An 11,417-nucleotide genomic window follows, 5' to 3' on the forward strand; every position below is an offset into this window, starting at 1 on the left:
TCAAATCCAAATTGAGAAAACACACACACACACACACACACACACACACACACACACACACACACACACACACACACACACAGAGCGACGACTGCATTCAATTGAATAGAAGTGTCTGCATGTAGTAAGATAGGTTGAGATGAAGCATTTGTAAAAACAGGATGTTGTTGTGTGACAGAATTTCACGACTGTCATTACACTACTTCGGCAGAGTGAGAGACAAGGAAGGAAAACAGAAGAGAACTCTACAGTGAGAGTTCATCAGACCAATCGGAAACACGGATGGATGTGAAGATTGCAAACGGATCCCATCGCAGCACAGAGGAATCAAGCTCTGGTTTCCTCTTGATTAAATTTTAAAAAGGGACCGAATCGGAACGAATGACGTCACCACCGACACACACACGCACTACAAGATGTATCGTGATTACAACGAGATTGTCTTGTTCCATCTCCAAGAGAACAAGCCACCTGCATGGCCTGAAGTGTGTTTTGTTGTTGTAGTATCCAGGACAAACAGAGACAGCAGGGAATTGAAAGACACAACTGAAATGTGCCACTTTGGGTGGTACATTTTCAAGAAGTCCAGGTTGATAATACAGATGGTGTTAAGATCATTACAACATTGCATTACACTCGGCACCTCTATACTGTATGACGCGAGGCAAGCAGCCATTTTGCATCCTTGAATGCACAGCCGTTCCGAGCGAGAGGCATACCTCACTTACTAAAGGACAACGCAATACCTAATGTCTGATGTAAGCACAGGAAATGGTTTGAGGAGGACTTTGTGCTGTAACTTTATAATAGAACCAAGCTATAAAAGGAACACCAAAGGTTCACCAAAAGGACAAGATGTCAACTCATAATAGATTAATCTGCCTGACAAAACTCTGCTGAGGCAAGAAAATCCTTCACAGGCTGTAAAGGACAGAAACTGTCTCTAAGGGCCAGGGGATTGCTGTAAGTTGGAGGAGATTGGCCTGCAGGCTCCAATTGGTCCATTGGGGCATCCAACTAACTAAATGACCAATCACCCATGTCGCAATCACATCTCCCTCGGCAATACAATATCAGAGAGAAATCTGATTTCAGAAATGTATTTATTTATTTTACCCTTATTTTTACCAGGTAAATTGACTGAGAACACATTCTCATTTACAGCTATGACCTCGAGAATATGTAAAGGGGAGATTAGGAGGGATGAATGAGCTAATTGGATGCTGGGGATGGTTAGGTGGTCATGATCATACATCCTCTTTTGAAAAATTCCATCAAGTGTACCTAGACCTTTTTTTGGAAAGGTCGTAATTTCCTGATGTTCCTCAGGGGCTTTTGGCTCAGTCTGATTGGGGGGGCCTGGCAGGGCCTGGCTCCCCTGTGGGTGGGCCTGTGTCCACCCAGGCCCACCCATGCCTACGTCCTTGATGTGCATACCAATGTCATGTCGTTTTACCAATACTTAACCCACAATATGAGTATATTATAATGTAACACTTATGATCAAATCAATTGTTATAAGGAGGTGAAAATCCTATCTGTGATATGAGAGGTTTGTGACCCTCCCTAGAAAGATGGCTCATGGTCTGAGTCCCAAATAGCACCATATTCCCTACTTGTGTACTACTTTTGACCGCAGCCCTATGGGTCCTGGTCAAAAGTAGTGCACTATAGAGGGAAAAGGGATCTATTTGGAACGCAACTTACAGATTCAGGAAGTTTAGACCGGGAGGTAATTAGAGCCTTACAGCTCCAGCAACATTAATGAGGACCCCTCTCTCTCTACCCCTCCAATCATTCTTTTCATCCCTTCATCCCATCTCTAGGGGGCGGCCTGGCCAGTGAAAGATAGCAGGACAGACACTATTGATTTATTCTCCCAACACGGCAGGTTTGAAGATCAATGCAACATGAAGGTATTTGTGTCCTCATTAAGCGATCGATGCCTGTGAGGCCTCTCCTATGTTGGAAAAACACACTGCAGAGACAGTCCATTCAGAGGCATTGGAGCACTGATATGAGTTTGTGGTAATGATGTGTTTATTACCAGGGCCACTTTACACCCCATGTATTCATCCACACCTCTGTCGAGCTAAATCACTTTATCAGACCCCCAGACTATGTCCTGGCTTAGTAACAGTACAAGTCCCTCGTTCTCTCGAACATTCTCCCACGTTGTCCTCTCTTTCTTCACCATTATACCTCTGTCATCCATCTCTCCAGTACTGTCCTCCACGCTACCTGTACCCCTATCCACATGCAGCGTTCTCGCCAGGATTACTTTAACAAGGTGAAAATGTCCCGTCAGCACACAGCAAACCATGTTTCATGACCAGTCACCAACTTTAACCCGGCTTCAACTAGCTCTTATAAATCCGTTCAGCCCTTGTAGGTGGAAATGTCAGCCAGGCCAGTGATTACATACACCTTGACCATGACGCAACCGCTACAAGCTTAGTCATCTGGATAGGAAGGAATATCATCGTTAGAGGGCATCCGCATGCACCCTGGGTGACCCTGGTTATTGGATATGGGAGAGGTGGTTTCAACTTTCACTCTGCCACTCGCTAAGCATGTGACCCATCAAAACAATAGCAGCTGTCATGCCAACTCATAATCTCCATGGAAAATTCAGAAGCGGCTTAAACTAAATGACTCATTCAATTATATGTCACCTTTTTATGTATTAAAATTTTCAATTTTGTATACAGTGAATGGAGATGCAATTGTCTTCCCAAACAGATACAGTTTTTCTACTTCAAAAGCTCTAGACAGAAACCCCCCTATCTGAGCGCCACTAAATGAGATGTCATACATACACGGTAAGTGTTTTTGTTCAACACAAATGACCTACTGAAGTGTTTACTTCAGACGCCCAGAAAAGTCCATTGTCAAGCCAAGCCCATTCCGTTACCTCTCTCTCCTGCATTATTCTGTCACTATTCACTGACCCATATTTTGCTTCAAATTTCTCATATAAATGCAAAAGCATGAGCAACAAGCCCAGTGGGGAGGACTCCGTAGTCTGTACTCACCATCCTTGCGGTGGTAGGTGATCTCCACTTTGCGCTCCTCAGACCCCATCAGAGCCTGGGCTACCTGGGCGATGGCATGCCTGTTGGTGAACTCTCCGTGGAGGAAGTCACAGGTGCACGGTCTCTGCATCACGTCCGGCCGTGAGAAGCCGGTCATCTCACAGAAGCCATCGTTGCAGTAGATGATGGCGCAGTTCTGAACCCGGGCATTGGCTATAATGAATTTCTTATCTGTGAAGGTGTAGAAGAGTGTATGATCATAGTGGGGAGGAATGGGATGGTTAACACATTCATGGTAGCAACAGAGGTATGTGATAAAATACCACTCTGCATGATGCTTTATATACTGTATAAAATGTACACTGTATTATAAATCACAAAATATACAGATGATCAATTAAACATTTCTCTTTCAGTCCTATCATGGCTAAGGGTGCATTGCTTCAGTATTTGTTAATGGAGGTGTGTGCTTCATTCCTCTTGATTAATGTTCATGCCAAAGCCATACTATAAAACAGAGAGATCCACATTGAATAACTGGCACATAACCACCTGACTATAACCATTTCAAATGTGGGAGTATTTGAAAAAGGTTGTATGTCTGTTGTTTGGATACTACTTATTGCCATGTAATCTTGTGGAGAAACATAAGTTGTTGCTACTTCGAAGTACCTTAAACAATGCTCAATGATATCCCATATTTAAATGATTTTAACCTCAACTCTCCCACTTCTAAAGTATCACAAGCACAACAATATCAGCTCTACTCTTACTGATTGTTAAAAAAAAATGTGTTGTCGAAATTCCAATATTCAGATAAACACAATGTGTGTGCAAGCAAGGCATATACATTTTCCCAACAAAATGAATATTATGAATTTTAAGATACATTATTGTGAAAACACAAAGATAATACTCACTTTGTCCCTCAAATTTCTTTATAATTATCCCCAAAAAGGTGTTTTGTGGCGCAACATGACCTCTCCGAACAGGCATGATTATTGCCAAAAATAAGAAAGATTCCGCTGTCCAAGTAGGAACGCACCTTTCTCCCGAGACTGAAGTTGTAGTGGTTCCAACCGCTAAAGCCTGAATGTCTCCCCTTTGTCTACACTCATCCTTAGGAAATCTCCCCCTCTTAGCTCTTCCGATCTTTTCCTTATTTCAACATAAATATGGTCCGACTGGGGCACATTTTGAAGCATTCAAAGTCCACTTTGTCCGCATTGACTCTGTAGTAAAAGGTTGTTGCACAGCGTAGTTTCTCCAACATTTCAAAATGATCATGAGGGACCCTGCCGCCGCTCTAAAGCGTTGCGCTCGCTGCTACTGCTGCTGTTGTGGAGAATGGACTGATGCTGCCGTGCCACCGACAGTGACGTTACCCCGCTCAGGCAGCGCTCAGCTCATGCACCTCGCGCTCAGCTCAATCAAGGCTGTGGAGGAAATCGTATATCCATGCGTTGAGAAGGAGCTATGCGTGACGCCAGGCCAAGGCAATAAAGGTGTATCGTCTATTTTTACAATGACCCATGGAAAACACGTGGGTTTATGTCTCCCGTTGACTGTGGCATTCATGTAACTGCCAATGCATAGAATGCATAAGATGACTGCAAGTTGACTGTTGTTTATTAGATACAGAAAAGGATACAGTTCCACAAATGAATCAATGGAAACAGGCCACAGTACTAATGATTATATCAAGTTACAGAGAGGGGGAGAATGTTGCAGATGCTGTTCCCTGTCCATGGTGCTGAAGTTGTCCTAACAAAACTCCTTTTTGAACTACTATGTCAAGTTCATTTTTATTCCCCCACTCCACACACACACTCCCTCTGAAAAACATCTGTCTCAGAATCTCTGCACAAACTCACCATCAATCTGGTCCACTGAGAAAACAATACAATAGCCAGGCTGCAGGGGAAGATGGTCAAAAAGCAGACAAAGTCAGGATTTAGAACTTTTGCGTCCCCAAATGATGACCATACAGAGCACGAATTCCGATTTGTCTCTCTACACTGTAAGACTTGTCTGTCATTTCAATAGCAAAACCATGTAGAATGTACAGTAAAATGCTGCACATGTGTTTTACAGCATTAATGCTGTAGATTGCAGTGCATTATGGGTCAAATGCAGAAAAATATTGTTATTAACTGTTATTTGAAGCCTCCTGTATAAATGACTCTACATACTGTATTTATTCACAGTAAAAGCTTATAGCTACAGTAGATTCAACGTTTCAGTTTCAGACGATAACCTCATACTCTCTGGTGACACACGTGAAGCTCAGAATATTTGATTAAGTATCTTCTTAGCAGTGGTGAAGTGGAAGAATATTTGTATCACATGCTGGTTTGGTACTGCACCTTGACTTGTTTATAAGTATCTTTATTGATAGACAACTTGTTGTTTTCTTAGTTAACTGCAACTGCATGTTTTCTTTGGTCTTTTTCTTTTTTTAAATTCCACCTTTATTTAACCAGGTTGGCCAGTTGAGAACAAGTTCTCACTTGCAACTGCGACCTGTCCAAGATAAAGCATAGCAGTGTGAACAGACAACAACACAGAGTTACACATGGAGTAAACAAAAAACAAGTCAATAACACATTTGAAATAAAGAAATAAAAACAGAGTCTATATACATTGTGTGCAAAAGGCATGAGGAGGTAGGCGAATAATTACAATTTAGCAGATTAACACTGGAGTGATAAATGATCAGATGGTCATGTGCAGGTAGAGATACTGGTGTGCAAAAGAGCAGAAAAGTAAATAAATAAAAACAGTAGTTCTTAGTTAACTATATATGCTAACTGTTGTTACTTAATTATGTTGCTAATTGGTTTTAATGTTGTTACCAATTTGAATAAATCTATTTTATGTTCAAACGTATTGTATTTCTTATATTTAGATTTCAGGAAGAATTTCACTGTATTTCGACAGCATTATACTTGTACCAGTTGCTAGCTTAATACTGTAATTTTACTTTACAGAAGAGATGCTGTAATATATTTTACAGAACATTCTTCCTTATTGTAAAACATATTATAGCATCCCTGCTGTACATTTAATATTTATTTGTAAAAGTATAAATTAGAAAAGTTACCATAGACTTGCTGTTAATTACCAATACTAAGGAGGATTCTGGTAACTTTGGTAAATTACGGATAGCTTTGCAAACCTATGTTTACTTAACTGGAGTTCATTTGAAAAAGTAGTTCACTACATCCAAACTACTTAGTCATAAATTACCATTACACACACACACACACACACACACACACACACACACACACACACACACACACACACACACACACACGCACGCACGCACGCACGCACGCACGCACACACACACACACACACACACACACACACACACACACACACACACACACACACACACACACACTGAAAAGGGCATGCTTGCCCCACAGTCTGAATCACATTAAGGGCCAGTGTGACAGCCTTTTATGAAGTGTACTTATTTCACACACTCAACTCACTGATTGGACTGGCGCTGTTTTGGCACTGCCGCGCAGTCTGTCACTATATTCACTGGACTGTATCTAATGTAGTCAGATTATTCAAATGGATAAAACAGGAGACAAAGAACAATATTTGAGTGTGGAGAAGAACAAACTGTCCTTTCCAAAAACGTCGTAAGAAACATAAAAAAAAGACAAAAGGTGTCTGAATTCTAGCATTCTACTTCAATGAAATGGCAGTCTGCAAGTCTGCAATACTGTATGTTGTTGATTCTTTTTCTCTCTGTTAAGACTCATGGACGTGGGGAATATAGTTCACATCGAGCGGTTATAGCCATGTAATGAAAGCTGCAGTGATCCCTACAACAATACATGAAGTGGACCAATAGGAATGTGTTCTGCTGTCACCTTCCCTATATCACCAGCAAGACAATAAGCCGGGGAACAGTTTCTCTCCATCTTATCTGGATGTGAGAGACCCGTAGGCTGCAGCTGTGACGACAGATAGTGCTTACTGAAATTACCCACAAAATGATTTCTCTGGGCAATAGTAAAAGACTTGTAGCTAGCAACAATTCTGAGAGACATTTTCCCCCTGACTCTTGTCCATGATAGCTGTTACAGTATTTATTAAACATAAACACAGCTTGGCGTAATCCTTCTCTCAGGAGTCACGTTCGACTCATTCAAGAGTGAAATGCAGAGAGAGAGAATGCAGTGGCTGAATATGTTCGAATGAGAGAGGGAGGGAGGGAGGGAGGGAGGGAGGGAGGGAGGGAGTTAGGGAGGGAGGGAGGGAGGGAGAGAGGGAGGGAGGGATTAAAAGAAGAGATAGAGGCTGTGTTCCATTCTCCCAAATACCCACAGTGCGCTATTTAGGTGGAGCAAGAGAAAGGGCGATGGAAAGGGAAAAAGGAGGGGGCAGTTAAAAAGAGATGAGGAGGGATAGTATTTTGTAATTCCAAGTTTTTCATGATACAGTCTGGCTTGTTTTACACAATGTTACACAATATTTCTTCAATATTTACGACATACTAATCATGGGAAGAAAAAGGCTGAGGCTGCATATACAGATGTAGGATCTTAATTTGATCAGCATTGTCGCAACAAAATAATCATGCAGCAACAGGATTTGAACGTTTAGTTCATAATGTTGCTTGATCGATGGTTAGGTTATTAGTTGGCAGTGGAAAAAATACTTGAAAGTACTAATTAAGTTGAATTTTTGGTGTGTCTGTACTTTACTGTTTATATTTTTTGAAAACGTTTACTTTTACTTCACTACATTCCTAAAGAAAATAATGTACTTTCTCCACCATACATTTTCCCTGACACCCAAAAGTACTTGTTACATTTTGATTGCTTAGCAGGACATGAAAATGGTCCAATTCACACTCTTAACACTTGTGTGGTGTTCTGGTCTGTAGGACCCATTTTCAATGTTTACTAAAATAAAAAATTATACAATTAAGTATTTTTTCAAGCTGAGACTCATTGGCCTTGGTTCATTTTCTGTGAAGAACATGTAAAATAACACATTTTCATTGAGAACACACTGTGCATCCCCCTACACATTTATATTACATATATGGTGTTTTGGTCCACTGCACCTGAGGGTTGAAAAGTGTGGAAAAGTGTGTGTGGGGGTGAAAACAAGTGAAAATGAAACAAAAAGGTTTGCTGTGTGCCTTCACTCATCTTCTTCCTCCATGGGCCTGCTGTTTCAAACATGGCACTAATAACCTGTCTGTCTCCCTACCTGTCAGCCTGTCTCCCGCCTTTCTCACACTATTTACCCTTTTGTCACGCCCTGACCTTAGAGATCCTTATTTATTCTCTATGTTTGGTTGGGTCAGGATGTGACTCGGGTGGGAAAATCTATTCTTTCTATTTCTTTGTTGTTTTGCCCGAGTGTGGTTCCCAATCGTTGTCTCTGATTGGGGATCATATATAAGTTATGATTTTCCGTTTTCATCTCCTCCAGTGATAATCCATGGCCCGGAGCCTCCAGTGATAATCCATGGCCCGGAGCCTGCAGTGATGATCCATGGCCCGGAGCCTCCAGTGATGATCCATGGCACGAAGCCTCCAGTGATGATCCATGGACCGGAGCCTGTAGTGATGATCCATGGCACGAAGCCTCCAGTAACGAACCATGGCACGGAGACTGTAGTGATGATCCATGGCACGAAGCCTCCAGTAACGAACCATGGCCCGTAGACTGTAGTGATGATCCATGGCACGAAGCCTCCATTAACGAACCATGGCCCGGAGCCTGTAGTGATGATCCATGGCACGGAGCCTGTAGTGATGATCGATGGCCCAGAGCCTGTAGTGATGATCCATGGCCCGGAGCCTGTAGTGATGATCGATGGCCCAGAGCCTGCAGTGATGATCCATGGCCTGGAGCCTGTAGTGATGATCCATGGCCCGGAGCCTGTAGTGATGATCCATGGCCCGGAGCCTGTAGTGATGATCCATGGCCCGGAGCCTGTAGTGATGATCCATGGCCCGGAGCCTGTAGTGATGATCCATGGCCCGGAGCCTGTAGTGATGATCCATGGCCCGGAGCCTGTAGTGATGATCCATGGCCCGGAGCCTGTAGTGATGATCCATGGCCCGGAGCCTGTAGTGATGATCCATGGCCCAGAGCCTGTAGTGATGATCCATGGCCCGGAGCCTCCAGTGATGATCCATGGCCTGGAGCCTGTAGTGATGATCCATGGCACGAAGCATCCAGTGATGATCCATAGCACGAAGCATTCAGAGATGATCCATGGACCGGAGCCTGCAGCGACGGTCCCCAATCCAGAGCCTGCAGCAACGGTCCTCAGTCCGGAGCCTGCAGGAACGGTCCCCAGTCCGGAGCCTGCAGCAACGGTCCCCAGTCAAGAGCTTGCAGCGACGATCTACGGTCCGGAGGTCCCGGTGACCCGGACCCTCCCCTATAGGTTCAGGTTTGTGGCCGGATTTTCCATTTGTGTTTTGTGGAGTGTTTTGATACATTATTTAAAAAAACAGTATTTTCCCACACTGTACCCCAGCCAGATCCGAATTGGGGGAGGGACACAACAAATAAATAGCTTTGCATGTGTGGCTTCTTCCCACAATCAATCAGTATGGCAAAAATAATCTCTGCTCAGAGGGCCTTAGAAATACATTTTGCAGAGAGAGAGGTTAGTGTGGAAAGACCGTCTTCCATTTTGGAAGATTAAGACATGTCTCTGTCAATTCGGAGTCTGACAGTGAGTTAGAAGAAGAGGATGAGATTGACCTTCATCCAGCCCCAGGACCAGCCGTCAGCAGCCGGTCCCAGGACCAGCCTGTCAGCAACCAGCCCATCAGCAGTCTGCAGGGGGAGAAATATGAATGTCAAAAAATTGTGAAATTGACTGGTCTTCTTGCCCAAGGAATGAGCCACCCCTCATGGCTGCCAATATGATAAGGATGCAACCAGGGCCGATGTGGATGGTGGTTACTCATGTTCAGGATGGTGGTTACTCATGTTCAGGATGGTGGTTACTCATGTTCAGGATGGTGGTTACTCATGTTCAGAACATAAAGTCTTCTTTTGAACTGTTCATCCTGGACACCAACCAGAAAATCATTCTGGACTGCACTCCTTTGGAGGGAAGGTGTGTTTTTGGAGAGAGATGGAAGGAGATGGACCAAACTCATTTATATGCATATTTTGGGGTTCTTATCCTTGCAGGTGTTTTCAGATCCAAAAGGGAATCCACAGAATCCTTGTAGGATGCAGAAACTGGCAGAGAACTTTTCCGTTCAACAATGCCTCTAGAAAACCTCCACATTATTTCCAGGATTATCCGCTTTGATAACCGAGACACCAGACCAGTTCGGCGGCAGAGAGACAAGCCAGCTGCAATCATGTTAGTGTGGGTCATGTGGGTGGACCGCCTTCCCCTGTTTTATAACCCTGGACCCAACGTTACTGTTGAGGAGCAGCTTATGCCTTCAGGGGCCACGGCAGTACATACCGTCTAAACCCGCAAAATATGGAATCAAGATCTGGTCTGCTTCATCATATGTATCGAATCAAGATCTGGTCTGCTTCATCATATGTGTGGAACTTGCAAGTGTATTTGGGAAAGCCAGATGGAGGAGTTCCACAGAAGAACCAAGGGATGCGGATTGTCCTGGAAGTGACACAGGGACTCCATGGCCACAACATCACATGCGATAACTTTTTTACTTTGCACAAGCTGGGACAGGAGCTCCTCAAGAGGAGTCTGACGATGGTAGGAACAGTACGAAAAAACAAGTCAAAGCTCCCACCTCAGCTGCGCGGAAGAGGCCTATCAATTCCTCTAAGTTTGTGTTCACGGCCGACACTTCCCTAGTGTCCTATGTGCCAAAGAAAGGCAAAAAGGTGGTACTCATGAGTACGCTGCATAGGGATGGAAGAATCTGTGGCCAGAAACATAAAAAAACAGAAATCATAATGGATTACAATGACACAAATGGAGGGGTGGACAATTTAGACAAGCTGGTGACTGGCTACAGCTTCAAAAGAAGAACCCTACGCTGGCCACTTGTGAAATTCTTCAACATCTTGGACATCTTGGCATACAACGCATTTGTCATCTGGATGGCATTGAACCCAGGTTGGAACAGAGGGAAGCTCCAGAGGAGACGACTCTTTCTTGAGGAGCTGGGCAAGGCATTGGTAAGACCTCAAATCCACTGCAGGCAACATATCCCAAGGACCCCAGCTTCTGCAGCCATCGTGAGGAGGATTCAGGAGGAGGACGCTGGTGCCCCATTCGCCCGACCCACAGAACCAACTACTCCAATAACGTAAGTAAGTGTGAGTGATGTTGTTGCATGTATGTGTGTCTGACTCTCCTACCTTGGCCTGCTGTAACTATATATGTGA

The 11,417-nt window shown here is 43.7% G+C and overlaps 1 protein-coding gene across 1 annotated transcript in view; it reads right to left on the reverse strand.

Moving 5' to 3' along the window:
- LOC135542611 (potassium voltage-gated channel subfamily H member 7-like) overlaps window positions 1-4,375 on the reverse strand; it is a 98,200-nt gene extending 93,825 nt beyond the window's left edge. Inside the window, 2 exon segments of the mRNA XM_064969713.1 lie at window positions 3,036-3,266; window positions 3,956-4,375. Of these exon segments, the coding sequence (XP_064825785.1) occupies window positions 3,036-3,266; window positions 3,956-4,031 (307 nt within the window). The 5' untranslated portion in view covers window positions 4,032-4,375.
- Window positions 4,376-11,417: the final 7,042 nt, after the last annotated feature.

The sequence above is a fragment of the Oncorhynchus masou genome, chromosome 6, assembly GCF_036934945.1.
Source record: "Oncorhynchus masou masou isolate Uvic2021 chromosome 6, UVic_Omas_1.1, whole genome shotgun sequence".
In the NCBI taxonomy this organism is placed as follows: Eukaryota; Metazoa; Chordata; class Actinopteri; order Salmoniformes; family Salmonidae; genus Oncorhynchus; species Oncorhynchus masou.